The following is a 22,997-nucleotide window of genomic DNA, read 5'->3' as shown; positions in this document are numbered from 1 at the left end:
CTGTCCAGAAGGAGACGCTCAAGTCTGGGCGTGGATGCCCAGCCCCTTCCCCCTGCTTCCTTGGGAAGCAGGCAATTTTTCCACCGCTCCATTCCTCTTCAAGTCCAATGTCATGTTTTGCTGTGGCAGCTACACTCCTGGTTGACTCTTCAGAATAAAGCAATTTATTTGACAAACCAAAGAAAAAACAAAGGCAATCCTGTGTTCAGGAGGAGGAGATTTTTAGTCCATCTGTTTCCTGTGCATTCATTCACTGCCTTGGGGAGTTTTCTGAGTAACTCACACTTAGAAACTACAAGTTTTAAGGGAGCTTCATTCACACTAGATTACAGAGAGTCTACACGTTCATCCTGTAGCTAGGGAAAGTAATTGCTCCATCAACCTACTCTCACGGCCACATGCCATCTCAGTGTATCCTTGTTTTAAGAAAACAGTATGGACAACACAGGCTAGGGAGGGAAAATTCATTAACGGTGTTTAAAAGGAAACTCTGCTTGAGCCCTTTGTGGTCCTATCCACATCTTGTCAGCAGCCGCCTCTGCCTTTCCAGGTGATAATTAGGCATTAGAAGCTGGCTATGTGAACTCATCACAGATTCAATGGACATGAGTTTGAGCAAGCTCGGGAGTTGGTGATGGATAGGGATGCCTGGCATGCTGCAGTCCACGGGGTGGCAAACAGTCGGACACGACTGAGCGACTGAACTGAACTGTGTGAACTCAGAAAGCAGCTTTTAAAGAAGATCTGGATAAATGAAGACACCAGTGCTGTGTGGGTTTTGTGAAAGACAGCTGAGAGTTTCCTGTCTAGTCCCTCCTCCTCTCAGGCAGCCTGGGCTTGGGATAGATGCCTTCAGAGTGAACAAAAGGCCAACTGATTTACCAATTCTGTTGGGATTGCCTTGAATTTGGGCCTTCTTTCTGAATAGGCTACCGTGTAATGCTCCTATTTGCTTAATATGACAATTATTTAGCTGGAGGGAAGTTATTCAAAATGTGTTGAAAACAACTTTAATCCGAATGTAACTGTAATCATTAAACTTCTAATTTACCTGCTCAGAAAAGGGCCACATGCATCAAGGGAAGTGAGGGAGACTTGGCTTCAATCCAAATTGCCCAGTGACATCCGGAGTTGCTGAGATGTTCTGACTAGCATTGTCCCTCACCATTTCTGTGAGTGCTTCTTTGAGGCTGGGAGTGTTACAAAGACCATCTTCCTGGAAAGAGGAGGACTAGTCTTTCAGTTAAGGGGACCGGATCTCCCTTAACTTCTTCAGAGGCTGTGATAAAGTCCACATAATTGCTACTGACTTAAATACCAGGCAATGGGGATTTGGCAACAGAAAAGGTACAGTCCATATTCTGAATACATCTTAAAACTATCCTGTTACAGATGAATAGAGTTGTTATTAATACCTTATGTAATTCTCAGACTGTGAAGGTATAGTGGGGATTATTGCCTTCATTTTCAAGATAAAGAGACAGACTCAGAGAATTCTAAGGTCTTGCTCAATGTTGCACATTCAGGGCAAGAACTCAAGTCCTTTGTCTCTACAATTGCCAGTCTACTTTCCACAGCATTCCAGGAAGTCAGAAACGAGGAGGGCTTTTCTGAGCACCTGCGAGTTTATTGAGCACACCCTGTGGGCATGGCTTCAGGTATGCCAGGCATGTACAGAGAAGCTGACAGGATGATAGTTCATCTGTGTTTTCTTACTAAGAATCCCTTGGTGCTGATATAATCCTATTTATCTAATACCTGTAATTGCATGTTGCTTTTGAAAGATGTTATGGTGGCTTGTTTCACCACTTATGCTTCAACTGGCATCCTGGCCGCAATTTTATTCCCCTCCTCCCAAAGCTGTGAAAGTGGAGTGACTACTGGGATCAAAGAGGGAGAGATCCTTAGGGATTCAAAGTAGGGATCATCACCAGGGGTTCCAGACTCAAATGTGAAGGCTGGAGGGTGAAGTCAGAGGGAGAAATACATGTGGTGGGGCAGATGGTGAGCTGGAGAATGTATTTTCTCCTAAAAGGACTGGTGCTTAGCACCCACTGACAGTCACTGTGCTTCTAAATCAGGCTCAGGTGGCCAGATCTTGAGGTGTTTTTTCAAGAGAATCTGGAAATCTAGGATTTTATGTAAATTCTCCTGATTGGATTATTAAATATTAATGGTTGGTTGAAACATTTTAAAACCTCTGTGAGTTAAAAACAAACATGACAATTCTCAAGTCTCTCTTGCAACCTCTTCTTCCTGTGAAAAAAAATAGGATATTTTAGGAAAAATGTGCACAGAGATGCATCCTGTTACCAGAAGCATCTTTATTACTAGCAGGGTCCTGCATCTTTTCCATGTTTGTGAGAAGGACAGAAAGACAAAAAGGATTAACAAACTGATAGAGTCAGTGTTGGAGAAGGCAATGGCACCCCACTCCAGTACTCTTGCCTGGAAAATCCCATGGACGGAGGAGCCTGGTAGGCTGCAATCCATGGGGTCGCGAAGAGTAGGACACAACTGAGCGACTTCACTTTCACTTTTCACTTTCATGCATTGGAGAAGGAAATGGCAACCCACTCCAGTATTCTTGCCTGGAGAATCCCAGGGACAGGGTAGCCTGGTGGGCTGCCATCTATGGGGTCGCACAGAGTCGGACATGACTGAAGTGACTTAGCAGCAGCAGCAGAGTCAGAGTGTAAACAAAGCTTCCAAATGATTGCTTTCAGCCAGCATCTCTTTGAATATCCACCCTAATACCTTTGAATAATACCTTTCATCTTTCCTCATGTCCATCACCCAGAGGATGAGGCCCTTGGGCAGAAAGCCTTTCCACCGCATCCACAGACTGCAGGCTGCCACCAGGGTTATGCATAGACTCCTGCTTACTAGCCAGCACTACACCTTCCCCTCTCACCCATGAAAGCTCACTGGGGTCTAAACAAGTGAGACTGCCAGAAGTACAGGAATGGTCTCCCATTGATCTTATTTAACTTTTTAAAAAGTAAATTCATCGTGAATATTGGTATTCTACCTATCGTTAGTAAAGGTTCATTTGTGACACAACACACAAAATTTCAGGTCAACATGGTTAAGTTTTAAAAAAATAACTAGGGTATATTGCTAAGCTCTCCAGATAGATGAACACTCTCTATGCGTGGTGTTTTCAGCCAAGGCATGGTTGCCTAGGTTGACTCTCCCAGCTCACATACTACTTACACCCTAAGGGGTATCAGTTACAAGGCTCTTAGTTAGGTATGTAAGCAGAGACACTTGGACTCTTGAGAGAGGATAAAAGAGATAAAAGACTATGTTCTCCAAAGCAATCAGTGGGTTAGAACCCAAACATTCTCTTCCCTAATTGGCACGAGGGAACCCCCACTTGAACTGGTGCTGAATGATGTGAAGTCAAGTCCATGCGGCAGCACAAACCAAAAAATATACAGTTCCCCTGTTATCCATGTTCTTTGCTCCATGAACTGATGCAGGGGCTGAGCACTAAAGCTTTCCCTATTATCTACCGAGTTTAAGATGGTCTGCTTTCTTTCCACTTTTCATCAGAAAAATGAAAATTCAAGCAGTGGGATTGAAACTAGATCTAAGAAAGAAGAGACAAAGAGGTGACTAGCGATCTGATATAGTGTGCCTCCTGGGGAAAAGGTGCCTGGATGTTAAAGGTGGACTATGACAAAATGAGAGCAGACACAAGCCTATTTTTTGCTAGATTGCCATAGGAAACCAATCTAACCTATTTACAAGTGGTCTCAGGGGAAATATCTTTAAATAGCTATCTTGTCACCATCTTTTTCATCATCTTCCACGATCACTTTGGGTCTCTCGTCCCTGAGCAGTGTCACACCTGAAAAACAAAGAACATCTGCAATTAAGTGCCTCTAATTAAAATAGTAGATGACTTTACAGCACAGACAGTCCACAGGAGCATGGCAACCCCGAAAAGTTTTAGTGGCTGCAAAGCTAGCTGCTAAAGATGCCAACAGAGAGAGAGAGAGAGAGCGCTGAGTGGCCTTATTTGGCTTTCCCAGAGGAGCTGTGGCTCAATGAGAATACTGCTCTGGTTAGAAGAGATGCTCAGCCTGGGAGCCACAGGCAACCTTCACCCCCTTCTCTACATTCTGCAATTATGCTTGCAGCAGTTAGGATGGAAAACGTACAAATTTGGGAGTCTAACCGCTTTGGATTTCTCATTCTACCACTCACTTAATCTGTACTGGGCCAGGTTACACTTTCAGACTGAAATTTTCTTGTATATAAAATGAGGGCATTAATACTTATATTAAGGGTTATGGTGACAATTAGATAAGAAGTATGAAATAATGCTTAGCCCAGTGCTGTACCTGTGAGCAACTTAGTGTTTCCTTTGCTTGCACAATTTGCTAGTTTATTTTCCCTTAGAAAAGAACTGGTAAACCTCACGAAGTCAAACTACACATATTTTACTAACATCTGGGGAAAATACTGAACTGAGACTCTGAACATGCCATTTCCGAATGTCAGTGCTAGTAGATTGATAAAGTTCATGTGGTTTAGAGCAAAATGAGAAAATAAGAAAAATGCAGTGAATTTTTTCATACAGCTCTATGGCTCTAGTTTAAAAAATTGTCCTTATTTTAAAACAATTCTTTCTCTTCTTTAAGGGATCAAAATATTCTTTCTTTTATGAAGTTTTAGGGATATTTGATGGCTGTATTTTCAGCATCCTCACTAGGCAAAGCTCAAAGTTGTGATCCCTCTTTTAGACTCCACAATATCTTGCTTTAAAAGTTTACTGATCTGTGGAATTTAGAAGCCTGAGAACCATTTTCTGGACTGGTCAACCCAGAAAAGGCCATTCAAGGTCTGGGTGGTTCTGCTCATCCTGTGAGTTATGAAATGGGATCATTTTAATAAAAGGAAAGGGAGCTGTGATCCAAGACCAGTCCTCCATGCTTTCTATCATCTCACTCCATCTATCAGCTTTGTTTTCCCACCACTGCCTTGCACAATCTCCCACCCCTTTCCATAATTAGAGACCTTTCCGTTCATGAAGCATTACATAAAGATCTAAACTTAAGGGAGGAAAGCTGTGCACCACAAGAGGCCTTTTTACAACACTGGACTCCATTCAACAGTGGCAAATTAATGAAAACTGTGCTTTGATCTTAATGACTATTCATTTGATTCAGTCACTAGTTTGTTTATATGGGTTCTTTACCAATTAGCTGATATTTATTGCAGGAGAAAAACAATTTCAGGAGTCTGGTTGAAACTAAGGCTTTTGTATAAATCACTTATGAAACACAGTGGGAGATATTTTCTCTTATATCAGCCACACAGAAGTTTGAATTTTTATTTGGAATGTATGCTGTCTTGGTAAGAGAACATAGAGTTAGCCATGCTGAGTTCCCAAGTATCCCATCCTTCTTGCCTTGATATTTCTTCACATTAATCCAATTTTTGGTAGATTCAAAGTGGACAGACAGTTCAGTCACTCAGTCATGTCTGACTCTTTGCGACCTCATGAACTGTAGCACTCCAGGCTTCCCTGTCCATCACCAACTCCCAGAGCATGCTCAAACTCATGTCCATTGAGTTGGTGATGCCATCCAACGATCTCATCCTCTGTCGTCCCCTTCTCCTGCCTTCAATCTTTCCCAGCATCAGGGTCTTTTCAAATGAGTCAGCTCTTTGCATCAGGTGGCCAAAGTATTGGAGTTTCAGCTTTAGCATCAGTCCTTCCAAAGAACACCCAGGACTGATCTCCTTTAGAAGGGACTGGTTGAATCTCCTTGCAGTCCAAGGGACTCTCAAGAGTCTTCTCCAACACCACAGTTCAAAAGCATCAATTCTTCATTGCTCAGCTTTCTTCACAGTCCAACTCTCACATCCATACATGACCACTGGAAAAACCATAGCCTTGACTAGACAGACCTTTGTTGGCAAAGTAATGTCTCTGCTTTTCAATATGCTATTTAGGTTGGTCATAACTTTCCTTCCAAGGAGTAAGTGTCTTTTAATTTCATGGCTGCAGTCACCATCTGCAGTGATTTTGGAGCCCCCAAAATAAAAGTCTCTCACTATTTCCTTTGTTTCCCCATCTATTTCCCATGAAGTGATGAGACCAGAGGCCATGATTTTTGTTTTCTGTTGAGCTTTAAGTCAACTTTTGCATTCTCCTCTTTCACTTTCATCAAGAGGCTCTTTAGTTCTTCGCTTTCTGCCGTAAAGGTGGTGTCATCTGCATACCTGAGGTTATTGATATTTCTCCCACCAATCCTGACTCTAGCTCTGCTTCATCCAGTCCAGCGTTTCTCATGATGTACTCTGCATATAAGTTAAATAAGCATAGTGACAATATAAGCCTTGACATACTCCTTTCCCTATTTGGAACCAGTCTGTTGTTCCATGTCCAGTTCTAACTATTGCTTCTTGACTTGCATGCAAATTTCTCAGGAAGCAGGTCAGGTGGTCTGGTATTCCCATCTCTTTAAGAATTTTTCACAGATTGTTGTGATCCACACAGTCAAAGGGTTTGGCATAGCCAATAAAGCAGAAATAGATGTTTTTTCTGGAACTCTCTTGATTTTTTGATGATCCACTGGATGTTGGCATTTTGACCTCTGGTTCCTCTACATGTTCTAAATTCAACTTTCTGGTTATTTTTAGTATCCTTGACACCAAGTTATACAAGCATCTGGGCAGGGGGAAAAAGTACTGAGATTTCAGGGAAAGGAAGAGGTCAGCCCTTCCCAAAGTAGGCTAGGCTTTCCACAGGGACACAGGAGATGATTTCAAATGGAAAGTGAACTAACATTTATATTAGTGTAGTTAAGCATTCACTTTAATGTCTTAGAATGAAAAAAAAATGTGGTAACTTGTCACAGTCTTGATTTCATGGATCTTGTTGCTTAGGATGAGGCTTAAATCAGTAGCATTTATATGTCATCTCTATGTTCTTACTCTTGATGCTTCATTTTATTACCTTTGATTATTTAAAGATGAATGACTTTTGATAAACACTAGTCTGGTTTAACTGGCTTAACTTGATCATGATCCTCACATTTTCCTGTAGAAGCTAAGGTGTGTTATCAATGCAATGTGCTTTAGAGCTGGAAAACTTTGCTTTCAGTGGCCATTCATTCAGTTTGGAGCAGGTAACTCAACCTGTGTGAATTTCAGTTTATTCATCTGTAAAACTGGAGGAAACATACTTTGTACCTACCACAGGAGGTGATCCCATCAGTAAAGATCTAGTCAAACATTCTTTTTGGCTTCAACCACACCTTACCATGAAGACTTCCTTGGTGGATCAGATGGTAAAGAATCTGCCTGCAGTGCATGAAACCTGGGCTCGTTCCCTGGGTCGGGAATATCCCCCAGAGTAGGAAATGGCAACCCACTCCAGTATCCTTGCCTGGAGAATTCCATGGACAGAGGAGGCTGGTGGGCCACAGTCCATGGGGTCACAAAGAGTCAGACATGACTGAGTGACTAATACTTTCACTTTCACACCTTACATGAACCTCTGTTAAAATATTTTTCACATTGTAGGAATTACTGGACAAGACATCTGTATGCCCACCAAATTATGAGAGTCTCAGAGGATATTCTAATATCCAGCACAAGACTTGGAATATAGTAGGGATTTAGAAAATGTTAACTCTTTCCCTTCCACTCTTTCTGTAGGCAAGTTTAGGGAACTTGGCTACTTCTCAGAACGTGATGTGCTTTTAAGGCTGAAGCTGTCAGTCCAAGACCTCTAAAGTGTCAGTTAGCTCTGCAGCAACCTGTCTTCAGTTATGATCCCAGCCAGAGCACCATCCAAAGGTGGTCACCTGCATCACAGATGTGTGTGGATCTAAGGCAGTCAGACCTAATATACCACTGTTCCTGGTCAACCACACCAGAGAGAGTGCTCTATTCTCGGCAGGACAGAAGAGACATCAGTTTCAAAGGACACGCCTGTCTCCTTTCTACAAGCACAATATTGAGCTTTGATCTCCAAGTGTTCACAGTTCATGGGTCAATTACCTAGGAGGCTTCTCTTTAAGACTTTCAGCCAAATTATTCATTACTTTCTAGGGTTTCTTTTGCCACAGATCTCAACTAAAGATTCTTAAGTGGATCTTGGCTACTCAGATCTAACCAATCCCAACCCAATGCTCCCTGCCCCTCAGCTCTTTGGCCCTGGCAACCTCGGGTCACACTGAGAGCAAAGCTTGGGCTGGAGAGGAAGCCCAAGATGGCTCCTTACTGCTCAGAGGAGTTGTCTGGTGGTTGGAATCTGTCACAAAAGCTCGTTAACCTCCAGGAATGAAGGTAGTTAGCTGGAAATTTAAAGGAGAGAGTGAATCCTTGTCCAGCCTTCCCTTGCCAAGGGCTAATGAGAGGAGATGTCTCTGGAGAGCATTTTTCTGCAAATTCCTCTCAACATCCTTATTAAAACCAATGTGAGTCTCTCTAAACATCTGCTGAAGGCTCTATCCTTATCAGCTTAACTAACATTTTGATTACTGCCAAATCTTTAGATACTAAAAGGCTCTTCAAAAATAAAGTACTTTAGCTAATATGCTAATAAAAGCTGGAATCATAGAACATGATAATTGCAAATACTTGCAAGACAGAGATTTGCTGATTCAAGGAATTCAATAATGTGTATAGTCTATGAATATACAGCAACCCCTCCCCCAACACTCTTGTGTACTCTGCACAGTTTGATAAACATTTTTTATTTGTCCAGGAAGCTTGTTCTCTTAGAATATTGATTTTGGGATGTAGGGAGCCTCCACTGCCAGAGAAATAGAGCTCAACATTTTAGGAAGTTCCTTGAATCAGCAGCTTTCCACGGAGAGGTAAAACACTGTGGCTAGAAAAATTCTCACCTTTAGAGATGGTTTAACATTTGAAAGAATATAATGTTGAAAAGAGGACGGAGGCAAACTATTGTTTACTGAAGACTTTCAATAAGCCAGGAAGTGTGCTAGGTGCTTTATACACTTTATTTAAGTTTTTTAACAATGTTGGGAGATGCGTTTTATGGTTTTTCTTTGAGAGATGGATAAAATAAAGGAGGCTCTTCTAGTTTATGTTAGTTGCCCAAAGTCATTAAGCTAGAATGAAGCAGAACCAGAGATCAAGCCTACACCTTTCTGACTCCAAAACCCATGTTCAATGCTGTGTACTAAAGTAATTCTCTGCCCATAAACAGTTTTGTTCCTCTTCCAAGTCTTCCCCTAGAAGGACTTCAATAAAATAAAGGACTTCAATAAAACTTCAATAAAATTTAACTTCAATAAAGAATGAGCAGAAAACAGTCTCCTAATGGAGAACTTTAAATGCGGAATCATGATTGCCAAATAGAATACCAAATCAACAGATACTTACGGAGTGGGGGCTACATAGGAGGGACTGGACCAGTTATCAAGGTCAATACCAGCAACATAAGGCAATCCCAGGCCATTTCTAATGACTTCATCAAAAAGTCTTAGATGTAAGTCAGTTAAATAACAGCTACAGTAACAGCAACAAGAACGATAAGGACAATACTAAAAGAGAAGGCAAAGTCTTGGTATTTGCACATCCAGCTCGAATTAAAAAAAAAAAAAGGTTTAGAATTAAAAAGATTCATTCTGGACTTGGAGGTGTCTGTTGGTAGAGACCTAGAGCTGGCTGTCGTAAAAGGTGACTATATGTGGACAAAGGCAGAGCGTGGAGAAAACATGCGATGGATTTGAGGATCAAGGGGCAGGTAGGGATGCATGAAAACTATGAGAAGCATGGCTAAGGCAGATTCACAGCCTATGGATGGGTCCTTGGTCCATTTCTCCAGACAAGTGCCTCCTCATGCTTCATGCCTCTTTGCCTGGCTTTTCTCAGAAATCAGTCTTCTTCCCTGATTGCCTTTTTATGATGTCTTCTGAGCCATCTTTCAATTTTGTTATTAGATGAAATCATGGGAAAACACAGTCTTATAATAATGACTAAATCTCATCGTCTCCCAAAAGTGTCCCTTCTGGATTGCTGTAATGCTATAGGTCCAAACCATAGCATGATACGATGAAAAACTGCTCACAGATGAGACAAACCTGGATTGGAGCCCCAGCTCTGTCACATAACAGTGTTTGATCATGAGCATACTTTGATCCATTCATCAGTCCTTCTAATCATCCCATCATCAATTAGCCAATCAGCTATCTATCCATCAATTTCATCAACAAAAGATTTTAGAGTAGCTAAGTTACTTAAATCCTCTCTCAATTTCTATATCTGTAAAGTGAAATGATATCTATTTCATTGTGTTATTCAGTTGATTTTTTGAAAATCCGTGAGACATGCCAAATCCAGTGCCTAACATTTAGTAGGCTTTCAATAAACATTAGTGCATTTTCTCCTCTGCCATTCTCCCACCCCAGACTATCTGTATAAAACAAACACACACACTCCCATCTTATACTGTGACCATGACTTACTCGTCTCATTCCCCAATTTCCCAACTTGTACCTAAAATTCTCAGGGACAAAACTATATCTCACACACTGGCTGCCCTATAGTGTGGGACTGTGCCCATAGTTCAGCAAGATTTTTTGGTTTGATTTGACTCACGTAGACAGAGCTATCATTATTTTTGCAGCTCTCTCTCTCCCCCTCCCTCTCCCTCTCTCTCTCTTCTTTTGAGGATTTGGTCAATATATCCAGGTGTTTTGGGAGAATCAACCATCAGTCATAGGATGCAAGATCCCTGGGTGACTGGGGAGGAGGGTATTTAAATTCTTTTCAAGGACCCACTGACATTTCTATTTTATTGACTCAGTGGATCTAACCAGTTCTGCTGAAGCATGAGTTATGCTCTGATCCTCACCCAGCTCCAAGCCAGCCCCAGGGAAACTGCCAAGGAAGGCAAACCTGAGAGGCAGCAGTAAATACTCCTCCCGTGAATGTTCCTGGGAGACACAGACTGCCGGGCCAGGACAGAGGCTGATCCTGTGGCACTCCAGATGGTAAGGCTCTTGACCTGTTCCCATCATCCCTTGCAAATGCCCTGCACCAGCGCTTTTACCTGCTGCAAAGGGGGACACATGCAGGGCAGGTGTGTCTTTTCTCCTTGGCTTTTTCTGTTCCAGGTCAGTGTTATGAAGAACTGGACTCATTTTGCCCTTTGGTTGTATGTCTTGGACATCGTATCTTGTAATTAAATGTTCTGAAAGGACGTCTGCATAGTTAGGAGAACAGAGGGAGAAACAGGGTGAAACACATATGTCTCAGAACACAAGGACAGTGTGTCCATATTTGCACATGCATCTGGTGATGTGCAAACATCTAATAATCAACTTTTCAAATATCTTAATAAAAGCAGGTTCTTTATCATAAGAATTCATATCTATAGAGGCTACACTAGATAACATGCTTTATACAAAGGGTTTTTACATGACTGATTTCATTTTAGCCTCACAAAACCATGAGGTTTTTTAATACTACCACTGTTACTTTGCTGAAGAAAGTGAGGCAAAGATGTGCTGGAGGAATTGAGCTGAGTTTTGTCTGCTGCTGAAGCCTACCCTTGCTAGAGCGATGGGGCATTTGCTGTTCCATAAGCTATGTGCTACTATGTAGCTTAACTAGTTCTCACTGGCTTAACTAGTTCTCTGCTTCCACCACCTGCTTCCTCTCCCCTCTTCTACACATGAACGTTCTCTCCATTATGCACAAACTCTCTAAAAACAGCCTCCTCTAGAAAACCAGTCTACAGTTCATAGCCCAAACTGAGCTCCCAGGGTCCTTATCTGAGGCCTCCTTTATGATGTTATCTCTTACTGCATATTTCAGCTGCTTATGTGTTTCTCTTATCTCCGTTTTATAAAATGGAAAGTTTCTTTCCAGAAAGGAAAAGTTCTATTTCTTTTGTCTCCCTAAGAGTAGGTTGTGAATAGAGAGGACATTAAATAAATGGCCTGAAAGGAAGGGGTAGAGGAAATAAGACAAAACTTTTGGAAACAAGAGAGTGTCACAAGTCACATGCATGGTTGTTACAGAGACTCATTAACTGTTCCCAAGACTGTTTTGCTCTGCTCCTGCCTCAGACCTGGGCTGCATTTCTCAGCCTCCCTTGCAGTCAGGTGAGGAAGTGACTGAAGGAAGTGTGTGCGCCTGCCAACCCTCCATTCTGTCTGCCCTGGGTCTGCTGGATGCCCCTTATGGTGACTTTAGAAGCCAAGTGCTGATGGTGTCCATTGTCTTGAGTTCCTGAATGACTGTTTGGAGCAAAGCCTGCCTCTCCACTTCCCCCAACTTCCATTGATGAGAGAAAAGTAAATTTGTATTCTGTTATCCACTCATATTTTAGAATTTACGTGTTATAGTGACCCTCCTTAGAGTAACTAAGATAAATACAGAGACTGTACCAATGATTGAAAAATATCGAACTATTTAAGGGGAAAAAAATGTAAGATCCATGTGGTCTAGAAGCCAGTAGCTCCCTTTTACAGACATGCAAACTGACCTCATTGTCCATTACCTGGTATGAAAGGCAGAACATGCAGGGCTGGTGTGTCTTTTCTCCTTGGTTTTTTCTGGTCTGACTCAACATTCAGGGTGACTTGTACATTTTTCCCCTTTATAGGCTTCTTTTTGAGATCACAATCCTTAATAAACTGGTCTGAAAGATCATCTGATTTTGACAAGATACAAAAAAAAAAAAAAAAAGAATATGACATGAGCAAAGGTTCAGTCACAGACTGGTTGGTTTACAGTTAAATCTGATGGGAGGGAGGAATCTTTTGATCTGAGAAAGAAAAGCATTTATTGATTGTGGCCTCTTCTATGGAGGACTTTGCATGCACAGATATATGCAATAAAAGGGAAAAGTAGAATTTTGTAAAACTCCAAATGAAGGGAACTCAAATGGGAAGGATAATCAAGGCAAAGAGGAACTTTAAAATACACTTAAGCAAGCCACAGAGTGGGTTTAAGTTACATTTCAGATTGGGGAACAGATTCTCTGTGCCAGAATGTTCCTCCTGGATTTTCTTTACTCAAGCCTTACTCTCTTTGGAAGGCCCAAGGGCCCGTAGGGAGCCTTATTCTCTCTTTGGTCTTACAGCAAGGTTCTATCTATTCCTCACAGCTTTCATTTCTATGGCTGGTCAAGTCACACCAGTGATTAAGGCTTGCACTTCAGCACTGGTCTTTACACTGCCCTCTGGCTTTACAATCCTCCTATTTACTTATCCCAACCCGGGCCTTCTTATCTTCTTATTCATCACCTTACAGTCCCCACTCCCCTGCGTTACCTCACCAGAGCCTCTGAAGTCTGGATTCGGCATCAGGTCCATCAGATGTCGTTGTATACAGTTAATTCCATCTGATACCCTGTTGCCCATTAAGGTGTTTTCTCTGCTCTGTCTTACTCCTCTGTGCTTTGGTTTCTGTGGCTGTGCTTTGAGCTCCTCTGTCATTGTTTTAGCACTTCATTCCCTAATGATCTATCTCCTGAGCTGGATAGAACCTTCTTGGAGATTAAAGGTTAAACGTCCTTTCGATAATTTTATTCTTAGTTGTGTTTCCCACCAATAAATGCATGTTGAAACAATGATTAGGTGGAGTTAGACTGATATGAGTTAAAATTTTGACTCTGTTTCTTGTTAGTTCTGAGAACTTGGCAAGAATTTCTTTTTTTGTGGGGGGGGAGTCTTAATACTTAGGAACTTTAATATTCTCTCAACTTATAAGATGGGGATAATATTAAATCAATGTGTGCGCATGTGTGTGTGAGAGAGACAAAGACAGAGAGAATTAAATTTGTTGATGATGGTAAATCATTTGATACTTTTGATATATTTCAAATACTTAAAAAATGCTCACTCTGGCCATTGCTAACCCCCAATACTTTCCCAAAGGCTCAGAGGAAAGCCCAACCCTCTCACCCCACCCCATCTTTATCTTACCTCACTAATTCTAGTCCTGCATGTTCTTTCTCATTTTATAAATATCCACAGCATTTTTACTCATGTAACACCTTTAAAGGATAATCTAGTTATTATTTATGCATATGTTTTCCCTGCCCTCTTTGATGACAGGTGTCTTGTGTTTTATCTCCTTAATAACAATGAATAGATATTTGTTGAATGTATGCTTGAATGAATGAACTCAAATATATTTTGTATAAAGAGCTCTTCTTTTAGGATTCTAAGAAGCTGAAAAACAATGAAACTATCTGTTTTCTCTGGAAACTCACTATCACCTGGATATTGCCTGGCTAGATCCATAATTATGAATGAAGTTGGGGAAATTTAGGGAGTAATTGGATCTTTTCAACCCCTCTTCCTTCCCTCCCTTCCTCTTATCTGTCTTTTCTTGCTTTATCTTTCTTTTTTTAATGAAAACATTCAGGTGAGCTTCTTTAAAACGTGGAGGATTAAATGTGCCAAACATTTTCACTTTAGTTTTATGGGTCTAGACATAGCCTGTGTTATTCATTCATTTATTTATTCAACGAATGTTGATAAAGCTCCTACTATATATGCCAGACATTGAGCTAGGACTAAAACTAGAAGTAAAACATACTTTGTTTCCAAGTTACTTATGGTCTATTGGACATTATATCTGGATGACTCTTTGTTTTAGAAAACCCAAGGTGGCTCAGCAGTAAAGAATCCGTGTGCAATGCAGATACCTCAGGCAACAAGGGTTTGATCCCTGTGTTGGGAAGATCCCCTGGAGGAGGAAATGGCAACCCACTCCAGTATTCTTGCCTGGGAAATCCCATGGACAGAGGAGCCTGGAGGGCTGCAGTCCATCCATAGGGTCGCAAAGAGTCGGACACAACGGAGTGACTGAGCATACACAAATATGTGTGAGGAACGTATCACCAGACATATTTAGTAACCATACATCATTATGCCTGCATCATCAAAAGATCATAATGCATAACCAAAAATGAAATAGCATCATTCTTCAGCCAATAGTAATAAATATTTCCTTCTACCTAGGAGATTTTAATAATTTCATCCAATCATTTCAGTTTAATAAACACTTACTTAAATTGTACTGTGTGTAAGGCATTGGCCTGTATGATTTTAAGTTTCTGTGCACACAGGAAAGGAGATGAAAGGGGGACTTTACCGAGTGCTACTTATCAACTTGGTGATTTCACCTCATTTTCATGTGTGTAATAGACCAATACCTTCTAGTATTGGTCAATGCCTCTGTCTTACTAGCTGTTAAATACTCTCACCATTCTAAATACGTTATCTCATTTAGTTCTTATATCATGCCCACAAGGAAAGGTATTTTTAGCCATAATTTGTAATGAGGAAACAGGTTTAGAAGGCCAGCTAAAAGGCTAAAGATTCCACTGTTGGTAGGTTATGGCAACAGGGTTAAAACCAGGTTCTAGGGACTATGTATTTCAATGCCTGGCTGAAAATGTAATTTCAAAACTTTATTACCACAGAGCACAGTTAATCTCCCCCCACATTATACATACTATAGACCTTTGCTGAATGAATGAAAGCTCAGAATGGGTACTGCCCAGCTGTGGGGTCTCTGGAGGTACAGGTTGGCTATGGACCAGTCACGGGTCACCATTCAACCCCAGGGTGCCACTCATGGCACCATACAGAGAGCAAGACATTTCCTTCAATTTTAACTTTTACTTCAAATGCATTTCCCAGATTTTTGGAGAAATCCTGAGTACAACATATCTTGATAGTAAATGGGGAGAAGGGAGAGGTGGTGGGGGGCGCGGAGTCATAACCAGGCGAGGCATAAACAAAGGCTATGAATATGCAAAAGACCCATCCATCAAAAGTCTGAGTGTCTCATTTTTAGAAATGGGTAGAGGCAGAAACGTTTCTGGTATTTTCATTACAAAGGTTATGCAGTTCTGGAAAGGAAACAGATTGACAATAAAGCAGAAAAAGGCTATTTAAAATTCTGTCTTGATAGGCAAAGAGAGATATTTGAAATATTTTATTGGCACTGCACATGGGGTGTAAGTGTGTCGGGAAATACTGGAAACAAGCTAGACTGCCACTCTCCATTTATGGCCTCAAAAGTGCTCTGCCTGGGACTCTGACAGACCCGAAAAAGAGGACAATGCCTCTTCTCTCTTTTAAATTCTAATGAACTTCTCTCCAGTGCTTCAGCTAATATTTACATGACAGACCCCACAGACCCATGGGCTATTTGCCTGTCCATCTGGTGTTGGCTGTCACCAGAAATCTCAAACTATCGGGTTTCAGGGAACCTCCCTCTGACTTGCTTGCAAACTGAATGGCAGAGACGCCCCCTTTCTGATTTTCACCACAGACATTCACACTGTATCATTTACCTAAGTGGCTGCAGCGAGGGTCTAGCTTGTCCAGTCTGTCTTCTGAGAGCTCCAGAGGCTGCATTTGCTCAGTAGACATCATCAAAGGAGAGCAGGTGTGTGGATTTCTTCTCCAGCACCACAGAAGTATAGAAACAAGACCATTAGTATGTCTTCTGCTTATTCACTCACTTATTAAATAAGTATATTTACTGAACATTTACTGCTATGCTCTCAATTCAATCCTATTTTTAAGTCTGCTTTTTCTTCTTAGCTACTAGAAGTTCTAAACTTAATATTTAAGCCAAAATAAATGAATCACACACACACACACACACACATGGATTTGTCAGTAATTGTCATGTATCAAATGTTCAATATTTGCCATCTTTCAGAAGTACTGTGTGAGTTTTAGAATGAACCCTTATAAAATCTGAATTAGAAATGAGTTATCTGGGAGTTACAGGAAATCTTAATTAAATCTTGCCTGAATTATTATTTTTTTTTTTGGTTGAGTTCTGCAAAGTAGGATTATGCCTACTTCACAGGTAAGAAAACTGAGGATCAGAAAATTTAATTAATTTATTCAGTCACACATTTATTAAATATCCACGCTTGGATATATCTCTCTTTCTGCAAACTTCCACTAGTGACCCCAAGACACTTGAAATAGTGGTTCCTTTGAATCCACATTGAACAAGGTTTCTGATTTTCTACCATTACATGCTTGTAACTATGAAGTACTGAGACTTCTTCCCTATTCATATTACAATTCTTGTAGGAAAATATCCAGGTCTCGAAATAGATCTTTATTATTTTCTCCCTAGAGATTTCTGACATTAGAGCAAATCTGTTTCCTCTTCCCCCGCCCCCCTGCCATTGCCCATCTTTCCTAAACCGCAAATCCATTGAACTTTTCAGAGCTATTAGTTGTAGCCATTGTCTACTAGGAGTAGAAATTCCGAATGGACATATGTCAGGTCTGAATGAGGAATGCATTAGATGAGATTTATAGGAAATCTTCATTAGAGTCTGCCTATCTTCTATTTCTTTTGGATAATTTATTACTCATGTTCTACCATAGCAATAATGGTTGGAGAGAAATACTATTTAAATGACCCAGTTTGTCCTCTTTTCTTGAGATTCTTGGATCACCGGTATGCAGAAGAATACACACACCAACTGTGTTAACATTTCAAGCTCATAGAATTAGTTCAACTCAGTTGTCTTCTGAGGAATAAGCCAATGTTCTCTGGGAAGGCTAGAGGGCTTCTCCCCCTACAAGCTGAGATCATTGCGGAGCAGATGGAGCCATTAACAGATTACTTGAGCCAGCTTTTAGTGTCATTCTGAGAAGACTGACTGCTCTGAGTGACTTCAGCAGAAATCAATTCGGGCCATTGTTTTTAGTGTTTGTATGGAGACTGCCAATTCCCTGGAACCATAAGGAAGTACACTGCTAACTTGGGAGGCCGGTTCCTACCTGCTTTCATGAAGAAGAAAGCTATGGGACCGTCATTCGGGATAAGGGGACTTAGGGCTGAGGTCTGGAGGCAAAGTCATCAGATATGGACTGTGCACCTACTCAATCTTTCATCTCTTTGGGCAGAAATTCATGGGCTCTTTCATAGACTTTGGGCTGAAGGTCACCCCATGCAGGATCTAGTTAAAATATTCATTTTCTAGAAAAATAAATGGAGACTCAAAGAGCTTAAAATGACTTACAATTAATTACATACTTAGAGTCAGAATCATCACTTGAACCCAGACCTCCTACTTTCTACTCTAGGTCCTCTCTGGCGGGAGTACCTGCTCTTCTCCAATCTATGGTAAGCTGGTCTTTTCACTTGGATCATATGGCTGCTCCTATGTGCTCAATAACTGGTTATTTAATTTGAATCTGAGCTTTCAAGCCAAATAGATCTAGGTTAAATCTCAGTCTTTTAACTAAAAGCTATACGACTTTGATGAAGTGACTAAATCATGATGATGTCATGAGGATAGATGAAGCCCAAGTGCAATACAATCATTTCTGTCCTTTCTCCCTACAGGCTGCAGCTTCGGTGGTAGAATTTGCCAAAGTCAGCATCCTACTGGGACACCCACAGACTGGTACCTGGGGACGTATGTTCCTCTCTGTCTCCCATTCTTAGCCTCAGTTTTCTTATCTGTAGAATAGACTTAATAGTAATGATCCTGTAGAGTTACTGTGACAATTAAACAGTAGCTCTGTGCTGTAGGCATTGAATTGATGGCAGTCACTGTAACATAACATTGTCTATACCTTCCTAGATATCTAGCTAAGGAAGACCAGCTGAGGAACTGAGAAAATTCGAAAAATCATTGACTCATTTTCATCTGGATGTTGAACCATGGGATGGCCAGCCCTCATCTGAGAAAACTGGCTCTCACAGTACAGGACTTGAGAAAGAGGAGGCTGCCCTAGGCGGGTGAACTGTGTGAAGTTCAGAAGTCCCTGGACAAGGCAAGGCTCCCTGGTGATTAGTCATAAAACTGACACATGATTGCTCCTCAAGACAGCACCTAGTATCTATGGGGGAAAACATCACTATTTTAAATCAGTGTGAGTGAAAGAATGATGGTAAGCCTCTGTTTGCAGGGGTCTGAGAGATGATTTTTCACATTTGGGATTTTACATCACAAAACTACCCCGTGCTGGGCAGGGATGTGTTTTGCCCATGGAATTAGAAGCTACTTTTATTATGGATGATGTCACTACAATCTTCTTGGCAGAAAACCTTCACACAAAGAAAGGAACAAATGCACAGAAGAGAGAGAGATTTGGAGTTAAGCATCGCCTGACAGGATTGTCATTTTATGTGCCTGTTTAGCACATAATAGAAGATGTTCTCCATATCTTTATTCCCTCTGCTTTTCTACCCTCAGTGAGAAGGGGTGCTCCAGATAATTGAGCTGCTGTAAATCAGGAGCTGGCCTCATTCTCAAACTAAGAAATGGAACATTTCTACTTCCTATTCCTAACTGTGCCCATGCATTCCTCTCTTGAATTCAGTCCCCACACCAAGCACGACAAATGGATGTTGCCTTTGTCATGCTGTCCAGGGAAGTTTTCAGCAGCTCCCTCAGCAGCTCCCTGTTACTTGGGAACTTTCTGAAGCATCAGCTCTTTCTTTCATACCTAAGCACCTGGTGGGCTAGGGACTGAAGAGATGCCTTAAGGGCATTTTATAAACTGTTTTCTAGTCAAAGATTTGCAATTCTTTAGCATTCTTTTCCACTTTTTGGTTCAGTGTGGTCTCTGAATTTTAATACTCACACAGTGACAACTCTAACTGCCACTGTGATTGTCAATATCGGCCCTCCCACCTTCTTCTGAAAAGCCTGGGGCTACCTGTGTGGTGGAAATCAGGAAACTATGATTATGTAGCCTGTCCAGAGGGGTCACAGGAAGTGCCACAATCACAGGCACTACTTCTGCAGCAAAAATGCGAGCATTCACGCTAAACCATAAAATCATGTATCTTTTATGTCAGATTTTGCTACAGAATGAATTTATGTTGACTTTAACAACAAAAAAATTTTGGTTTTTGGATTTTCCCATTAGAGAAGAAAGCATGGGTCTGTCTGACTTTTTTCCTTGCTGTTTGAGAGAATGTGGTTGGATTGGTGACACATGTGCAAAAGACCAGGTGATGGTATTTCAGGGGTTTAAGGAGGTTTTCAGGACCCTGACCACTAAATTGCTGTAATTCCTCTTGCTAATTCTCACATTGCTCTTCTCAGAGACACACTTGTAAATACAAATGCAATTGAGAGGAGCTACATTAACTGATGTCAATACCTAGGGGTTATTAATGACAATGATGTCTTTCTCTTTTGAGAACAGAAACAGAAAGGTCTAGGGAACTGAGTTGCAGGGAAGGAAGTGCATGGTTGCAGGACAGGCTGCCAGAGCAGCCTGCGGAAGCCGAGGATGCCTGGAGGGACCCTAACTCCACAAGCTCAGGTGTGTGTGAACAGTCGCTCAGTTGTGTCTGACTCTTGTGACCTCATGGGCTGTAGTCTGCCAGATTCCTCTGTCCATGGGATTCTCCATGCAAGAATGCTGGAGTGGGTTGCCATTTCCTTTTCCAAGGGATCTTCCCTACCCAGGGATCAAACCCACACCTGCATCTCCTGCATTGGCAGGTGAATTCATTACTTCTGAGCCACCTGGGGAGCCCACTAGCTCAGAGCTGATTCCTATTTCAGGAGGACAGTCATGCTATTTCTGTGGCTAAACAGATCGGTTGAGTATGAGGTCAGAAAAGGCTCTGGGCATTTTGACCTTAACAATGAGTGGATTCTCAGGTGGGTGTTAGAATATGTGGTTTAATTCATAGACAGAAAATCCCTCACTGACTATAAGCATTCGGTGCTGTCAGGTAATATGAGGTAGAAACAAATGCTTGGTCTCACTCTCTAGCTGGGTGAACTTGGGAAAGTTATAAGTCCTCTTGGAAACTTAGTTTCCACATCTGTGAAATGGGCAGGGTAGTGGCTCTTCTCCAGGGCTATTGAAAGTAATAATACAATGTATGTCAAGCTCCCAGTATATGCTACCATTTCAAGAATGTGAGTTGTTTTCTTTGCCCTTTTAGTCTGCTTCTTGTAATTACAATGTACATCGAACCACTGGAATAATTTCCTTGTCCCATTTCTGGCCTTTTCTGAAGCTATGATGAGATAAGAACAATTCAAAGTAGAACATACTGTACACCACAGGAAACTCTACTTAATGCACTGTGGCGACCTGAATGGGAAGGAAGTCCAAAAAGGGAGGGGATATATGTATATGTATTGCTGACTCATTTCTCTATACAATAGAAACTAACATGACATTGTAAACCAACAATACTCCAATACAAATTAATTAATTAAAAAAATGCACTTTTATTTTTCAAAGCAAAACAAAAAAAAAAGAGAGACAAAGATAAAAACGAACTGCAACACACCCTTTTCCAGGCCTTGGGAACATGCTAACACTGATTCTGAGGAGCAAGGTGACACTTAGCTAAGTCATGTGATATTCTAAAGAATTTCCCTATATTAGTCAGGCTTGGATTTACTTGACGGAATGAAAAGTTAGAAGGTTATGTCCACAGCCCAATGTGATATCTGATTAACGTACCTTCTGGTTATATAAAAATTCATATCTTTTGTCAAACCTATTTTTAACCTGAGGGCTGAATTCAGGTCAAAAATACCACATTTTAAAATCAAATTTGTTCTTTTAGAAGACCTAAATTTGCAGTATTCCTCGAGGAATGACTGTTACTCAAAGTAGGGCATAGAAAGGTTTTTTGATTAGGACACTCTCAGCTTTGGAAGATAAGCCCCTCCACACTGTTGTGTGAATACACAGATATACTTGTGTTCATTGTGAAACTTCGCAATTTAATTTGTGAGGGCTCTTGTTTTTACAGAACTCAGGACTCCACTTCTCTTGGAAAAATGATTTGAAAGTGGTAACTTTCCCAGGTCCCCATCTAGCCCCGGCTTAGTTTTGCTCCAGAAAGTACCCTTATCCCTCACACCCCCTGTACCACCAGCTGCAGCCTTCTTTGTCTTAGCAACCACAAAACAGTAACTTACGGGAAACTTGCTTTTCTCGCCGTAAATGTTCTCAGAGTAAAGACCTGAAGCACTTACCAGGCAGTCCAGGTGCTGAGATGAGAAGGCAAGGGATGGGAAGGAAGCGCTTCCTCTCTGAAGCTGGGCCGGCTCCTCAGTGGCAGTGGCTGCTGCTGCCCGTCTCCAGCTCCTCTTATCAAGGGACCAGCTGCTGCTGTTGCCATGGGGATGCTCTGTTTCTCAGGCGCCAGGGTAAGGGGGATGGAGAGGGAAAGAGGACTCATCTCACAGCCACTGCTCCCAATTGTAATAATTGTCCATTACAAAAACAATGCACAGAATAGTGCTTTGAGTACCTGGTGTGCAAGAAGTCCAGACAAACCAGCTAGGTCCTTTAATCCCAATAACAACCCTGCATGTGCATGCTCAGTCATGTCCAACTCTTTGTGACCCCATGGACTGTAGCCTGCAAGGTTCCTTTGTCTATGGGATTATCCAGGCAAGAATACTAGAGTGGGTTGCCATTTCCTCCTTCAGGGGATCTTCCTGACCCAGGGATTGAACCCATGTCTTTTGCATTGGCAGGCAGGTTCTTTACCCCTGAGGCAACAACAACAATAACAACCCTATGCATAAGAATGTTTTGACCTGACTTTACAAATATGGACGTTTAGCCACAGAGAGTTTAAGTGACTTGCCCCCAAATCCATGCACCCTGGAATCCATTTGAATTTAAATTCAGAGTACTCTCACTACCTACTGTTGCATCTTAAGAAGAATAGTAGCAGTTGCTTTGCATAAGGCTTCCCACTGCCAGGCACTCCAGGCATATCAACTCTAACTCTCATAACAACCTTGCAAGATAAGTTGCTGCTGTCATGCTGAGTTGCTGTCATCATGCCCATCCTACTGATGCAAAACCCAGGGCCCATGTTCTCACTGCTAGTACAGGGTGAGGCTAGGGTTTGAACTAGGCATTGACTGCTAGAGTCCATGCTGTAAACCAGTTTGCAGTCCTATTCACCAATGAGAGTGTTTTAGAAAGAAACAGAACATAACAAAGAATGCAGCCCTCACTGTACAGGTGGGGTGTGGAGGGCAG

General features: G+C 41.5%; 1 protein-coding gene across 2 annotated transcripts; it reads right to left on the bottom strand.

Annotated features, from left to right (window-relative positions):
- Positions 1–748: 748 nt before the first annotated feature.
- Positions 749–22,108, bottom strand: PPP1R17 (protein phosphatase 1 regulatory subunit 17). 2 transcript variants are annotated; one of them, XM_086398477.1, is made up of 6 exons: positions 21,974–22,108; positions 16,322–16,428; positions 12,506–12,658; positions 11,051–11,203; positions 3,746–3,856; positions 749–2,256 (listed from the first exon to the last, which is right to left on the bottom strand). In XM_086398477.1, exons 2-5 carry the CDS (start codon positions 16,401–16,403, stop codon positions 3,777–3,779), a joined length of 468 nt encoding a protein of 155 aa, XP_086254603.1. In that variant the 5' UTR covers positions 16,404–16,428; positions 21,974–22,108; the 3' UTR covers positions 749–2,256; positions 3,746–3,776. The 2 variants fall into 2 exon arrangements, with proteins under 2 accessions (XP_086254603.1, XP_086254602.1); XM_086398476.1 differs by lacking the exon at positions 749–2,256 and having other exon boundaries at positions 3,709–3,856.
- Positions 22,109–22,997: the final 889 nt, after the last annotated feature.

Source organism: Bos grunniens, chromosome 4 (assembly GCF_055505025.1).
Source record: "Bos grunniens cultivar Pamir isolate PY7600 chromosome 4, Bosgru_T2T1.0, whole genome shotgun sequence".
Taxonomy (NCBI): Eukaryota; Metazoa; Chordata; class Mammalia; order Artiodactyla; family Bovidae; genus Bos; species Bos grunniens.
This window is presented reverse-complemented; position numbering and strand designations above follow the sequence as displayed.

What these genes read in the sequence shown, in the direction of transcription:
- PPP1R17 (XM_086398477.1), bottom strand. Translation starts at nt 16,403, where the DNA reads ATGATGTCTACTGAGCAAATGCAGCCTCTGGAGCTCTCAGAAGACAGA. An exon ending in CCCTCGCTGCAGCCACTTAG is followed by an intron (nt 12,659 to 16,321) that starts GTAAATGATACA and finishes TGTCAAAATCAG; the next exon opens with ATGATCTTTCAGACCAGTTT. An exon ending in TGTGTCCCCCTTTGCAGCAG is followed by an intron (nt 3,857 to 11,050) that starts GTAAAAGCGCTG and finishes TTTGTTTTTCAG; the next exon opens with GTGTGACACTGCTCAGGGAC.